At 51.6% G+C, this 14,693-nt stretch overlaps 3 protein-coding genes across 5 annotated transcripts; 1 reads left to right on the top strand and 2 right to left on the bottom strand.

Annotated features, from left to right (window-relative positions):
* The first annotated feature begins 228 nt into the window (after positions 1 to 228).
* On the top strand, positions 229 to 5,737 carry ELP5 (elongator acetyltransferase complex subunit 5). 3 transcript variants are annotated; one of them, XM_060080446.1, is made up of 8 exons: positions 229 to 317; positions 478 to 538; positions 625 to 705; positions 2,489 to 2,709; positions 3,837 to 4,018; positions 4,374 to 4,469; positions 4,615 to 4,715; positions 5,363 to 5,737. In XM_060080446.1, exons 1-8 carry the CDS (start codon positions 272 to 274, stop codon positions 5,475 to 5,477), a joined length of 903 nt encoding a protein of 300 aa, XP_059936429.1. In that variant the 5' UTR covers positions 229 to 271; the 3' UTR covers positions 5,478 to 5,737. The 3 variants fall into 3 exon arrangements, with proteins under 3 accessions (XP_059936429.1, XP_059936427.1, XP_059936428.1); XM_060080444.1 differs by having other exon boundaries at positions 252 to 386; XM_060080445.1 differs by having other exon boundaries at positions 264 to 296.
* A 494-nt stretch (positions 5,738 to 6,231) lies between these two features.
* On the bottom strand, positions 6,232 to 7,950 carry CLDN7 (claudin 7). Its single transcript, XM_060081731.1, has 4 exons — positions 7,728 to 7,950; positions 6,684 to 6,848; positions 6,479 to 6,563; positions 6,232 to 6,394 (listed from the first exon to the last, which is right to left on the bottom strand). Exons 1-4 carry the CDS (start codon positions 7,948 to 7,950, stop codon positions 6,232 to 6,234), a joined length of 636 nt encoding a protein of 211 aa, XP_059937714.1.
* A 5,128-nt stretch (positions 7,951 to 13,078) lies between these two features.
* LOC132478363 (peptidyl-prolyl cis-trans isomerase H-like) lies at positions 13,079 to 13,612 on the bottom strand. The gene has a single exon (XM_060081489.1). It carries the CDS (start codon positions 13,608 to 13,610, stop codon positions 13,101 to 13,103), a length of 510 nt encoding a protein of 169 aa, XP_059937472.1. The 5' UTR covers positions 13,611 to 13,612; the 3' UTR covers positions 13,079 to 13,100.
* Positions 13,613 to 14,693: the final 1,081 nt, after the last annotated feature.

Here is a 14,693-nt window from a genome sequence, read left to right as displayed (position 1 = left end):
GACAACTGCCCCAACGGCTCTTCCCGCCCTAGTCACGGTAAAAATGTAGAGAGGGGCGTCGTCCCTGCGTCTGTGCACCAGGGCTCAGGAGGGGTCGCTCCGCGTGAGCCTTCCTGGGATAGTGAACCTAAGCACCACTCACGCCAGGTTACGCCAGGTCTTAGTGGTGGGAGAGATCGTGGATGCCCCGCCCCTTCCATGTGGAGGGGCGGGGCGATGGGTAGTGACGTCATCAGAGGGCGTCCGAAGAGGGACGCGACGCATTTTGGAGATGCTGGAGTCGCTCTTGGCTCTTGGTGGGCTGGTGCTGCTGCGGGGTGAGGGTCACAGGCACAGGGCCTTAGGAGCAGGGCCCAAGGGGCGGAAGTGGAGAGGAAGGGCCGTGGGTAAGAGGCCAGGGGTGGAGGTCCCTACCGGTTCGCGAATGCGAAAACCTCAGTGTTCTCAGGCTGTTTATCCGTCCCTCGCTCTCTCCAGACTCCGTGGAGTGGGAGGGGCGCAGCCTCTTGAAGGCGCTTATCAAGAAATCTGCACTGTGGTGAGTATCCCGCAGCGTCTCGCTGTCCTACCCGAGAAGGGAGCCTGGGCCCCACTCTTTGACACTCCCCCTCATCTCTGCCTCAGTGGGGAGCAAGTCCACATCCTGGGCTGTGAAGTGAGCGAAGAAGAGTTTCGTGAAGGGTTTGACTCCAATATCAACAGCCGGTAAGTGCAAATTGGAAGAAATTTAATTGGATTTGGGACCTCTGTTGCTGAGGAACTCCCCTTCCAGCAACAGGGGCAAACCTGTAGCAGCTACTTGTTCATTGAATGGATATGGGTTTTTCAAGAGGTAGGAATTAATAAGAGGAATGATGAAGAGTGGTATCTGGAGAATCCAAAGCGGGGACCATAGAAGATGAGAGGAACAGAGTAATAAAAGGCCGACAGTACAGGTTAGCACTAGAGGCTGGACTGGAGGACAAGAATAAACGTGTTCTGCCTTTTGAGTTACTCAGAATCTGGTGATCAACATGCATCAGCACTAACTGCAGGGTACATAGGGATTTGTCTTACAGGCAGAAGGAACAGTTTATGCAAAATTAGAGAGGTATGGAAGGCACACCTGTTCATGGGAGATGGAAGAGCTTCCTGAGGTCAGACAGAGAGAGGTACCTGGTAGTAGAAGGTCTTACAGAGCACGAAAACGAAAATTTGAGAGGAGAGTGATAACGTCATACCTGTTAGAAAGACTCGTCCAGTGACCACAGTGTGGAGAATGGGTTAGGAGGGGGCAGCCTGGAGATAGGGAGACCAGGTGGGAAGGCTATTGCAGTAATGCAGGTTCACTCAGATGTATAAGTACCGGTTAAGAACTAGTTGTGAACCAGGAACTGAGCTAGGTTAGAGCAGTGAATGAAGCCAATATGATTCCTGTTCCAGTGAATCTTAGAGAATAATGGTAGGAGGTGACAGAGGCCTGGCCAAAGACAGTGGCAGTAGGGATGGAGAGTTTAGGACAAATGTAAAAGGACTTTAGCAGGTAGAATTTCCTGGATTTAACAGACTGATGTGGGGTAGAGGAAAGCAGCCAGATCAGGAGGTACCTGAATCCACCTATGTTGGGTGGTTAAGAAAGATTACTTCCTGGTCTGGTTAGCTAAGTGGATAATAACAGTTTACACCTGTCTGTTGAGCCCTAATTTTGTATCAGCTGTTATAGTGGAGGTGATGCTGTAAAGATGGCATTCACAAGAGAAGCAGGCGATAGAAAGATGTCTGGGAACAAGTTCTGCCACTGTGAAGCTTTCCCAGGATTTCTAGTCCATGCCAGTCTCTTTTCCTGAATCGCTATGTTATCTGTAGTTAGTACCTCAAGACTTGATTCTTGACCTTCTCTAAGCTGTCCTACAGGCAGGAACCATGTCTCAGGTCCTCTCTTTTCTCTTTATCCATTCGAGGATGATACACTTTAGGCATCACTTAGTACTGTGCTGTCAGGAGGTTGGTATTCCTATTTTATAAATGAAGAAACCGAGTCTTACAGAGGTGAAGTAATGTATCAGTTAGGTGACCTTGGACAAGTAGAACCAAGCTTGCAGCTCAGGGCTGTCTGATGCCAAAGTCTGTGCTCTCAATTACTATATTCTACTTCTCAGTAAAAACTTTGCACTAGGGCTTCCCTGGTGGTGCAGTGGTTGAGAGTCCGCCTGCCGATGCAGGGGACATGGGTTTGTGCCCCGGTCCGGGAAGATCCCACATGCCATGGGAGCGGCTAGGCCCGTGAGCCATGGCTGCTGAGCCTGCGCGTCCGGAGCCTGTGCTCCGCAATGGGAGAGGCCACAACAGTGAAAGGCCCGCGTACCGCAAAAAAAAAACAAAAAAAAACCCTTTTCACTAATGTTTAGGATATTAGTGAAAATCGAGAAACAGCCACAAAGATCAGAAGCTGAATTTGGAGATTAGGGGGAGGGGCAGTAGAATCATGCCTTTCTGTTTCCCTTTGCAGGCTCGTTTACCATGACCTCTTTAGAGACCCTCTCAACTGGTCAAAGACTGGGGAAGCCCTTCCTGGGGGTCCCCTGGAAGTCTTGAGGGCCCTGAGCAGGAGGACAGATCCTGGCCCTGTCACCATTGCTCTCGATTCCCTCAGCTGGCTGCTGCTTCACCTTCCCTGCACCACACTCTGCCAGACTCTGCACACTCTGAGCCATCAGGACTCCTGCCGTGGTGAGACTCCTCCTTCGTTTCTTCCCACCATACATTCCCCCTGCCAAGGGATGTGCCCCTTTCCACCCTAACAGGAAACATATCAGGGATCTCCAATTGGACTTCCTTCCATCTCTTTAGCCTTTATTCTAGTTATTGGTTTCTTCATAATGCTATCTACTAATTACTCTTTTTTTTCTTCTCCAAGTTTATTTTTCCCTCATTCATTTCATTCATTCATTCAACAAACGTACACATACATACACTGTATCAGGCACAGTTCTAGATAATGGAAAAATAAAGGCTAACTGTAGTCAGGTCCTTGCCTTCCAGGAGCTCAAAGTCCCGTAAAGGTATAGACAAGTAAACCAGCAATTACTAGAAAGTCTGATAAGGACCACGATGATAAAGGAACATGCACAGAGTACCTTAAGGAAGGAATGTCTTGAAGAGCAAGGGCCAGTTTGTCCAGCTGGGGGCACTGGGACTAGCCCTAAGGTACAGTGGGTACTAGAATGGGCTTTAGAGTCAGATACCCAGCTCGGTATACAGGTGCTTGGTCTCACAGTGCTTCCATTTCCTCAGTAAAAGCCGAGGAAGGAGGGAGTTTATAGTATGAAGATGAACCACTTGGAATTGCTTTTTTTGTAGATCAGATATGATCAAATGTCAGCAATTTCATACAGTCCAACCTAAAAATGCAAGTATTTAGTGCAGTGCCTGACGCTTTGTAAATGCTGGTAAAAAGGGAGGGAAGGAAAGAGGGGATCTAAGGCACTGACTGGGATCTTGGCAAGTTCCTGACACTGCAGATGGTTCAGTGTGTAAGAGATGAGGCTGGAAAACAAGCGGAGAACAGATGCTGAAAGTGTGGATTCCATCCTGAAGGCCTTGAGGCGCTCCTGTGGATTGAGGTCAGAGCGGTGCCTTGATTCGATGTGCATTGGAATAAGAAAGTGTTTTAAAGGTGAGGGCTGAAAGAGGTCAGAACAGGGCAGTGACACTGGCCGAGGTCAGTCAGGACCCTGGCAGGGCTCTGAGGGAACGTGGCCCTCTCCTTCCTTTTTTCCTCTTCACTATTTGATCCCAGGCCTCCCCCGAATGCTCCCTACTGCCCTTCGTGCACCACCTTTCTTGTGCCTCTCCAGGTGACAGCTCCCCAGGAGAGCAGGTGCATGTGCTGGGCCTGCTGCATGAAGAGCTTCACGGCCCAGGCCCCTTGGGAGCACTGAGCAGCCTTGCTCAGACCGAGGTGACCCTGAGTGGTGCGATGGGCCAGGCCTCAGCCCACATCCTCTGTCGGAGGCCCCAACAGCGTCCGACCCACCAGGTCAGAAGCACAGGAGAACTGGAGGTTGGGGTCAGAGAGGAAGAGCAATAAAATGGCTGATGCGATGGAGCACTTCCCTAGGCTCTCGTGGTTTGAACATTGCCCTCGTTGTATCTCCACAGCTGCCCTGTGAGGTAGATTGTTTTATTATCCCTATTCTGTAGCCTGGAAAGCTCAGATCCTGTGAGCTTAACCAATGAAAGATACTACCTTCCAGGAGATGAAAAAGGAGAGCAAGAGCTGGAAGCAGCCAGTTACATAAGTGGCTGGGAGCTGGGGTGGCAGGTCCTGGTTCTCTGGTTTGTTCAGTAAGACGAAAAAAAACCTTCTTAACACTCTTCTTTCTTCTCCCCAGACTCAGTGGTTCTCTGTCCTTCCTGACTTCAGCCTGGAGCTCCAAGGGGGGCCGCCTCAAGAATCCCAGGCTTACCCAGATCCTCATACTCCCTCGGTATCTAAGAGAGCCAGGGCCGGAACAAGGGGATGCAGTTTGGAGTCTGGAGAAAGGAGAGAGGGGGATAAAGACTGCAGAGGTTGGGGGTGGGGTCAGGGATTTCAGTGATGGGGCAGAGTGGCAGCATCCTTTGTCTCTACAGATGGACCCCACGACTCATTTGACTTTTAACCTTCGCCTGTCCAAGAAAGAGAGAGAAGCCAAAGATAGCCTGACCCTGCCCTTCCAGTTCAGCTCGGAAAAGTAAGGTTGGGGCCTCAGTGCCTGGATCCCTGAGCTGAGCCCAGCATCTGGGCCTAAGAGGTGGGGCAACAGCAGGTTGTTGATTAACCTCTTAGACTTTATAGGGGCTGAAGTCCACTTCCAGAGGCACGTCTGGGGAGGGGTTCTCTACCCACCCAAACCCCAGCAATGGGAAAGGTCCTTTATGTCTTTTTTTCTCCGTTAGAGCCTTGGGTCCCAGCTCCACAGATGTCCCCAAAGTAATCTGGGCCTGGGTTGAGCCAGACCAGACCCTGGGGAAGCGGCCCTGTCTCCAGGCAGCGGTGCTAAGAGGACAGGAAGCTAGATGGGTATGGCAGAGGCAGGTTAATAAAGGCTTAGTAGATGCCTGTTGTCCTGTGCCCAGTGTGTGGGCAGGTGAAGCCAGACTTCGGCAGGATCCTTGCCCTCAAGCTGCTAAGAACTTAGGCTATTATGAGAGCGGTATAAGAGTATCTACCCTGTACCAGGTGGCGCTTCTGTGCTAACTAAACGAGGTCACACAGGGGGACTTAGACCAAGAAAATATGGAGGCCAAAGAGGGAGTCACTGTCACAAGGAAAGAGGGTATCCAGACATGACCCATTACCCACCCTCACCAGCACCAATCTCCCTTTATGTCTTCTCAGACAGCAGGCTCTACTGTGCCCTGGGCTGGGCCAGGCTACCAGCCACATTTTCTATGAGCCAGATGCTTACGATGACCTGGACCAAGAAGACCCAGATGATGACCTAGATGTTTAACTGGCCAGGAGATGTGACTAGACTGTAATTGGAGGAAGAGAGACACCTTGGGCCCATAACCATCCTTCCATTGTTTGCGTTGGCCTTAGCCTGTCTCTGCCCCATCTTTGTTCCCTGTGTCGGTGGAGGCCCTGCCCTGTGACCCATGAGCCAGGGAGCAGCTTCCAGTGAGGAGAGAAAGTGGAATGGGGGCATAACGGAAGGTGACACCACCCCCCCACAAGCCTAATAAAATCTTAATTTTTAAATTAAAAACAAAAGCTCTTTGGTCGCTATTTAAGCAAGAGTTGCGAGTGGATAGGATTGGAGGCTGGGAGGGGATGAGGGAAGCCAAGAACATGAGTCGTTTAGAGTCAGTAGTCAAAAGTGTTGGGGACTGAATGACTGAAATAGTGGAGCTGGAACAGCCTTGCACACCATTGGTGCTCAATAAATGTTTTTTTAACTGAAGTAGGTACACTTTAGGTTCTAGCTTCTCTGCAAGGATCTGGGTTGGAAGAAAGCAGATGCCCCGAAGGGAAAAAAAGTCTACTTTGCAAAACATATTTTTATTACTGTACAAAAAGCACACCCTCCCCCTTTTTGTCTCCCCACCACACCCAACACCCCAGGGAACTGTACATGGTGTGCTGGGCTAGAGTGACCGCAGGCTTCTGCTCAGCACCCTGCCCACGGGTTGAGCTCTCTGCCCCAGGTCCTTTCAGATGTCTGGGGGCACCTCTAGGATGCCAGGCTGGGGTAAGGGCGTCCCAGCTTACACGTACTCCTTGGCAGAGTTGGGCTTAGGGTAGGAGCGGGGTGCACGGTACCCAACTTTGCTCTCACTCCCAGGACAGGAGCAAGAGAGCAGTGCACCTCCCAGGAGGACCAGAGCGGACCCTGCCCAGCCAATGAAGATGGCAGGACCAAACTCATACCTGTGGGGAAAGGATTGGGGTCAGAAACCCTGGCCTGCCTCTCCCGACCCCAGACCCCTTAGGAGGCAGGGCTCTCTTACTTACTTAACATTCATGGGGACCAACGGGTTGTAAAAGTCTGTGACAATCTGGTGGCCATACCAGGAGCAAGCTATCAAGGCAGCAAGACCTGGAGAAAGAATGAGGATTCAGATATTGTGAGCCCCCGGCAAACCAGCACCGTGCCCACCCTTACCCGCCCAGGATGGGCAAGAACAGTCCTTGGGCCCACCTTGGACTTGTTGCTCACCTGCCAAGATGAAAATGATGCCTCCGGCCATGGCTGTACGGGCCTTCTTCACTTTGTCGTCCCCCCCACAGTTTGTACACTTCATGCCCATCGTGGCCACGAACGTGGCCAGGAAGCCCAGCACCAGGGAGACCACCATTAGGGCTCGGGTGGCCTGCAAGGCCGCTGCAGGAAAGGGGGAAGGATGCTGTCCTTGATGGAAATGCCAGCGGCCCTCGGATGGCTCCAGCCTCTGAGTCGCCGGCTGCACCCACTCGCCGCAGGCCTGGGGCTCCCTCGACGCCCAAGTCCCAGGCCAGAGCGGGTGGATCCCGCCCCCTCCCGACTCCGCAGGCCTTCCCGCTCCGCCCCGCCCTCTCGGCTCTAGGATCCGCCCGGGGCGCCAGGGTTTCGACGAAACTGCTCCGGGGAGGGGAAAGGGTGAAAGGGTACATCGAAGAGGAACCGAGGTGGTGGCCTGAGCCCCGAAAGCGGTGGTCGGAGACCCGACGCCGCCCGCAGATCCCGGTCCTCGTCCCAGCTCTGACCCCACTATCGAGGCCACGGTTTGTGGCTTCGGCTAATCTGCCGATAAGATTAGAAGCCGCAGGCGGCGCCCCAGGACTGACAGGGTGCACGACTCCTCGGCCTTCGGTCCGACCCCGCGGCCCCCAACCCAACTCCGAGGCCTCCAGCTCACGCCGCCTTTTGTCAGAGAAAAGGGCGGGAGATGGCGGAGGCCGTGGCCTCCTCGGGGTGGGGGGAGGGGGAAGGCCCCGCCCCAGGACTCGGCTTCCCGGGAGGTGCTTGGGCCGCCGGCCGCCAAGCCCGAAGACTAGGCCGGTCCGCGGGCGAAGAGGGGCGCAGCCGGCCCCGGAGGCGCGCACGTGCGACCCCAGAATCTCGGCCCGCGGCGTCCCCAGCCCGACCGCTTCCGCTTCCTCCTCTCCGCCCGCCCTCGCCGGCAACCCAGGGCGTCGGGCCGTGTGACCTGGGGTCGGGGCCCGCGCCCACCCCGCTACCTCGGCCCTGGACGCGTTCGCCCCGTCGGTCCCGCGGCCTTACCGGGCAGGGCGAGCACCGAGTCGTACATTTTGCAGCTCATCATGCCCGTGCTCTGCGTGACGCAGTCCATCCACAGCCCCTTGTACATGGCCTGAGCGGTGATGATGTTGTCGCCGGCGTACGAGCTCACCTGCCACTGCGGGATGGCGGTGCACGCCACCAGGCCCACCCAGCCCAGTAGAGCCATGGAAAAGCCCAGCAGCTGCAGGCCCGAATTGGCCATTTCCGCCCTCAGAAAAGACGGGAGGCGCCGGGCTGGCGAGTTTTGTCACCCAAAGAGGCAAAAAAGTTTTTGGTCGAGTGCTTGCAAATCTTGTCACCGAAGTAAACACAAATCTACCCCTCCGGCGGGGCGAGGATCTCACAGCAGAGGGAACAGGACTGGTGGCCGACAAAAGCAATCCGCGAAGACCCGGCAGTTCCCTCCGGCGCTCGGCGACCCTTCCCAAACAAAAGGTGGAGGGGCCGTGTGGGCGCGGTCCCGGATGCTGGAAGTCCCCAAAGTATCCTGGGCTGTCGGCCCAAGGCTGCTGTGCGAAGAAAGGTCGCTCAGCGGTGAGCGGGCAGGTGCGGGCGGACAGGTGCGGCGCACCTGAGTATATGTAGGTCGTCGGGGGCGCGCCCCCGCGGGCACCGGGAGCGCGAGGCGGGGAGGGACCGGAGGGGCGGCCGAGGATGACCTGACGTCACCGAAGGGACACTCACCTGAGCCGGAAGTCCTGGCCCCCACCCCTCCCGGCCCAGGTGAGGAGGAAGAAACCTGAGCACCAGGGTCACGCCCCTTCACTTACCGGGCTTGGGCCGCCGGAGGGGAGGAGGCGGAGTCTTCTCGGGAGTCCCAAGCTCCGAGTAAGCCCCTCTGGACTGGAGGTCCCTCGGGCACCAGGATGTCCCTTCCTCTCTCCCCGACAGGTGCGCTAAGAGCGCGGCGGAGCCGGAGCCGGGGGGATGCCCCAGGCCAGCCTTGGCTCCACCTTTCCCCCACGCAGGGACTCTCGGGTTCTACTCTGGGCGCTCTTTGTCCCGCCCTACTTTCGCCCCAACCCTCTGCTCTTTTTCTCCTTTCCTAGCCGATCCCACCTTCAAGGGCTCTGGCTCCAATCCCGCAGAACTCCCCACTTCAGCAGCCTTATTGGAGTCTCCACCGCCAAAGTCACCTCCTAGCACCCACCCACCGCTCGCCGCTGTCGCCCTCCAACAGACACCCAGCTTCCAGGCATGGCGCCCCAACGCCCCCCATCTCCTTGGCCCCCTATTCCGATTCCTGCTTGACATGACTTAACGGCGGGGCCGTTGGCACCCCACCTCCCAGCGTTCACTATCCCATCCCGTCTCAAGGGTCCTTGTAGCAGAAGGAAGAAACCGCTGAGGCCAGAAGCCAGCAGAGGGTGGGAGCAAGGTAAGGCCAGGGTTAGAGTCTTGGCCACACCCATCATTCCTCTCCCTTGGAGTCTTTCCAACTCGTCCTCCACCTTTCCCTCTTCTTCCTCCCCCAGCCCTGCACACATTTCTCTCCCTCATTCTGAGCCTGGACCTGCCCCTTTATGTGCCCTCTCCCACCCTCTCACCATTCTGTCCTCCAGAACACCTGGCTCTAATGTGGCCTTTGATTCAGCCCTCAGATTGCCACCTCACCCTCAGGTTTCTTCTCTCACTCTCCCTGAGCTATGTATGGCCCCATCCTTTCTCCACACATCTCCTCCAAGCATCCCCCATTTATCCATTCCTCCCTCATCTGTTATCATCTCCCCTTCCTGTCTTTTCCGCTTCCTATTTTACTCCCCACTCTTTTGGTCTACCTTTGTACCCTATCTCCAGCCCCCTTGGAGCCCAGCATCACCAAGTAGCCTTTCTTTACATCTTCCTGAGTGCACATCGCTGCCACCCCCTTGTCCAGTTTCTTCCCAATCTTCCTCTCCTCCAACCTCCTGCCACGGCTCAGGCTCACACACCTTTCTTACTCTGTCTCTCTCATTTAATTTTTCTCTCTCCTTTTTTTATCTCAACTCTCTCACATTTCCCGTCTTTGCTCCTCCCTCTCAAACATTTCTCTCTTTCCTTCTTTTATTCAATAAAAATAATTAAAGGGCCCTTCATGCTCAGCTAATTAACCTGCTTTTCTATAAAATGCAGACTTTAATGAATTCTTTATTATTCATTTTAATTTTTCTACCTTTTGATTAATGGTGAGGTTTTGTTTTTTTTTTTTTTTCAGGTGCTTTCCAGCTCTGAAATTCCGTGTTTCTCATTACATAAGTATATCCAGCTCCTCTCCAGGTTAAGACCATCTCAGGCCAAGCCACCATCACCTCTTGCCTGGACACTGCAACTGCCTCCAAACCAATCTCCCTGCTTCCCTGCTTGTCCTTCTAAAGTCTGTCCTCCGGGATAACTTAAATCTTGTCACTTCCTGTTTAAAATCCTTAAAACTTCCAATGGCACACTTTTGCTCCTATTGCTGCACTGGATTTGGCAAATAAATGCCACACTGTGGCTTACCAGACTCTGTGCGTCAGCCACACTTCCTGAACCGTGCTATGTGCCTTCCCACAACAGTGCCTTTGCACTCTGTTCTCTATGCCTGGGTGCTCATCTCCATCTACCCCACCCAACCTCCCACTACCTTGCTAACCGACTCATCCTTCAGCTCTCAGCTCAAATATTACTTCTCCTGGGAAGCCTGGCCTGACTACCCCATCCCAGGCTGAGTCAGATCACCTGCTGAATGCTCTCACCGCTACATGTACTTTACTTTCAAAGCTCTTATCATGGTTAGAAACTATTTACCTTGTGTGATTATTTACTCAGTGTCAGTCTCCCCACTGTACTATAGGTTCCAAGAGGGCAGAGATATGTCTGAATTTTATCACCAATAAATAGTTGATGAATGAATGATTAAATTGCAAATTAACAAAATTTTCATCCACTTGTTTGACAAGTAGATATTTTCTGAGTCCCTATGTAATGTACCAGGCACCATGCTTGACATGGGGGCTACAGCTATAAACAAGAGGACACTGCGGACTTCCCTGGTCGTCCAGTGGTTAAGACTCTGCACTTCCACTACAGGGGCCACGAGTTCAATCCCTCATCAGGGAAGTTCTGAATGCCAGGCAGTGCAGCCAAAGAGAAGAAAAACAAAAAAACAAGAGGACACTGCACTCAGGTAACTTAGATTCTAGAGGGAGGAAGTGGGCAATAAAGACATAAAAATGATGCATGTTGTTTTTTTTTTTTTTTTTTTTTGCTGTACGCGGGCCTCTCACTGCTGTGGCCTCTCCCGTTGCGGAGCACAGGCTCCGGACACACAGGCTCCGCGGCCATGGCTCGCGGGCCCAGCCGCTCCACGGCATGTGGGATCCTCCGGGATCGGGGCACGAACCCGTGTCCCCTGCATCGGCAGGCGGACTCTCAACCACTGCGCCACCAGGGAAGCCCATGATGCATGTTTTGAAGGCAATAAAATAGGATAATGTGGTGGATGAGCTTGGGTCCACTCCAGAGTGAGGTCAGGGAGACCTTTCTAGGAAGGGACTGTTAAATAATGAGCCAGCCAGGGGAGAACCATGTTATAGGTAGAGGGAACAGCAAGTGCTAAGACCCTGTGTCGATTGTCCCTTTGAGACTTGTTATATTAACTTAAAGCAGGATCTCTCAACCTTGGCACTGTTGATACTTGGTACCAGATAATTCTTTATTATGGGTGACTGTCCTGTGCATTATAGGATATTTAACAGCACCCTTGACTTCCACTGATTTGATGCCAGTAGAATCCTCCCCAACACCCCAGTGTGACAATCAAAAATGTCTCCAGAATAAACAACAAGGTCCTGCTGTATAGCACAGGGAACCATATTCAATATCCTGTAATAAACCATAATGGAAAAGAATGTGTGTGTGTATTTGAATCACTTTGCTGTACAGCAGAAATTAACACAACATTGTAAATCAACTATACTTCAATAAAATAAAATTTTTAAAAATGTCTCCAGACATTGCCAGATGTCCCAGTGAGGGGATGAGCAAAATTGGTCCCAGTTAAGAACCACTGATTTAAAGTGTGACCAGTCAGCATCACTGTGGATTTTTTGCTCTAGTAGCCTTCAAGTAAAGAGTTGGGTCCAAGGAGCAAGTGGATGGATGGTTGGAATTAACCAGGATTTGGATTTTGTTAAAAAGAGAGAGGGGCTTCCCTGGTGGCGCAGTGGTTGAGAATCTGCCTGCTAATGCAGGGGACACGGGTTCGAGCCCTGGTCTGGGAGGATCCCACATGCCGCGGAGCAACTAGGCCCGTGAGCCACAAGTACTGAGCCTGTGCGTCTGGAGCCTGTGCCCCTCAACAAGAGAGACCGCGATGGTGAGAGGCCCGCGCACCGTGATGAAGAGTGGCCCCCGCTTGCCACAACTAGAGAAAGCCCTCGCACAGAAACGGAGACCCAACACAGCAAAAATAAATAAATTAATTAATTAATAAACTCCTACCCCCAACATCTTCTAAAAAAAAAGAGAGAGAGAAGGGGGAGTTCCCTGGTAGACTAGTGGTTAGGATTCTGGGCTTTCACTGCTGTGGCCTGGGTTCAATCCCTCATCAGGGAACTGAGAATCCAAAAGAAAAGGAAAAAAAAAACAGAGAGAGAGAGAAGGGATTTTAAAGTATTTGCATGAGAGTGATTATGTGCTAGATCATGGATATAAATTGGGTATAAAATAGAGTAAACATAAAAAGGAGTCGGTGTCGGTGGATAGTGAAAAACTGATTGGGTCAATGGTTTCAAGGTCTCCATGAAGTGAAAGGAGTAGGGATACATGAGTAGATGACCCGGAAGGCTAGGAGGTGATCATAAGAGGTGCGAAGCTTGAATTCAATAAACTGGAAGAGGGTGTTTTAGGAGATGACAGAGCCGTGAGTAGGGGCCTGAGGGTGGGCTGAAGAGAAAGGTCACTGGAGAGGAGACTGAGGGCTGAGAGACTGTAAGTCGGTGGAGTACCCTGGTGGGCTTTGAAGTCAACAGCAATGATGATGAGAACATGGGTGTAAAGAGGAAGACAATGAGCCAGTTGCTAAAGTTGTCAGTGAATGTGGGTGAAGGATCAGGCTGAAAGACCCCAGCAACAATTAGAGGTAGTGGGCGATATACTTCCAGAGATGAACGTCATAGGAGCAGAGGATTTTTTTTTTTAAAAGAACAACTTTATTTACAGTTGAAAACTTAAACACAAAATCTTGGCTTCTGAGTCTGTGATACTTCCAAGGTCTTTTGATCAAATGGGGCAGCAGCAGGCAGGGAAGCAAACACAGGGGCCAAATCCAGCTTATCTTACTCAAGAGCATCACCCCGAGCAAGGGAAGGCCTGATTCAGACTTCCTCTGGACTACATCTCTCCACACTGTGAGATCACCACAGGCAGCTTGGGTTTATTGTTGGGGCCTGTGGGAACGTTCTCAATCTTTCTCATCACCAGAAGTCCATCAATGATTTTTCCAAATACCACGTGCTTCCCATCTAGCCAATCACACTTAGAGCAGGTGATGAAAAACTGGCAGCCATTGGTACTGGGACCACTGTTTGCCATGGAAAGCAAGCCTGGAGCTGAGTGTCTAAGCTTAAAATTTTCATCTGCAAATGGCCCCCGGTAGATACTGGCGACTCCAGTACCATCTCCATTAACAAAATCTCCACCCTGAATCATGAAATCTTTTATGACCCTGTGGAAGGTGCTCCCTTTGTATCCTATTGGAACCCCATCTTTTCTAAAATTCTCGGCCGTCATGGGCACAACGTCTGCAAAGAGCTCGATCTTCATGCGGCCAACTTCCTGGCCGCCAATGCTGACATCAAAAAACACCACGGGATTGACAGGGCTTGAATTTGCCACTGCCATGGCTCCGACCCGGAAGCAGAAGTCGGGAGCGCGGGCTTCCGGCGAACCTAGTCCCTGCTCGGAGGGTCTCGTCTCCGGCGCAGGCGCAGGAAAAGCCCAGGAGCAGAGGATTTTGAAGGATGAAGGAAGAATAATGGTCTAAAGTAGCACTGAGGATCAATACTCCCAGCTCCAGCCCCTGAGGTGTATGAAGTAGGACCAAAAATAGGCCTTTATTAAAAAGGCTGCTGGGACTTCTCTGGCGGTCCAGTGGTTAAGACTCTGTGCTTCCACTGCAAGGGGTGCAGGTTTGATCCCTGGTTGGGGAACTAAGATCCCACATGCCATGCAGCGTGGCAAAAAATAAATTAATTTAATTTAATTTTCAAAAAAGGGCTGCCGGGGAAGTGTGTCCTCCAAGACAGCCAGGTTTCCGAAAGGAACATTCAGAGAAGAGGCTGGCATATAAGGATGATGACAGATGTTGAGTCCAGAAGTCACAGTGGAAGAATTTGAAAGATCAAATTTGGTTGGAATATTGGATCAGGTTAGGGGACCTACACCATATGAGGTAGGCAACCTGATATGGAAACCCTACCAACTTGTTTATTTCTATGGGAAAATATGTTTTGAGTTCTGAAAAAAACTGATAAATAAGTGAACTCTGGAAACTTGCAATGTTATTTTAATATTATGTATTATAACTCAGAAACTCATTATTATACAGGTCACTGGTGATTATTTTACTGGTCAGACCAAGAAGTTACACATCCAAGGCAGTTAAAATATTCCAGATTCCAATTCCACCCCATTCAGGAATTTATTCTTGGGCTTCAATTGCCTCATCTGTAAAATAGGAATGATAATATTTTGCCTGCTTAGGAAACAGGATGCTGGTCCAGATAATCTCCTATGGTTCAGCCTGGAGTGCATTTTGAGATACAGATCTGGAGAAGGAGTGAAAAAGCGACCAACTCATTTTCTGAGGCTACGTTACTCTTGCCTCTGAAATCAGTTAAGGGTAATATAAGTATTATAGGCCCATTTCATTTATAAATACAGATGCAAACATCATTAATAAAATATTACTTAACCGAATGTAAA

Source organism: Mesoplodon densirostris, chromosome 18 (assembly GCF_025265405.1).
Source record: "Mesoplodon densirostris isolate mMesDen1 chromosome 18, mMesDen1 primary haplotype, whole genome shotgun sequence".
Taxonomy (NCBI): domain Eukaryota; kingdom Metazoa; phylum Chordata; class Mammalia; order Artiodactyla; family Ziphiidae; genus Mesoplodon; species Mesoplodon densirostris.
This window is presented reverse-complemented; position numbering and strand designations above follow the sequence as displayed.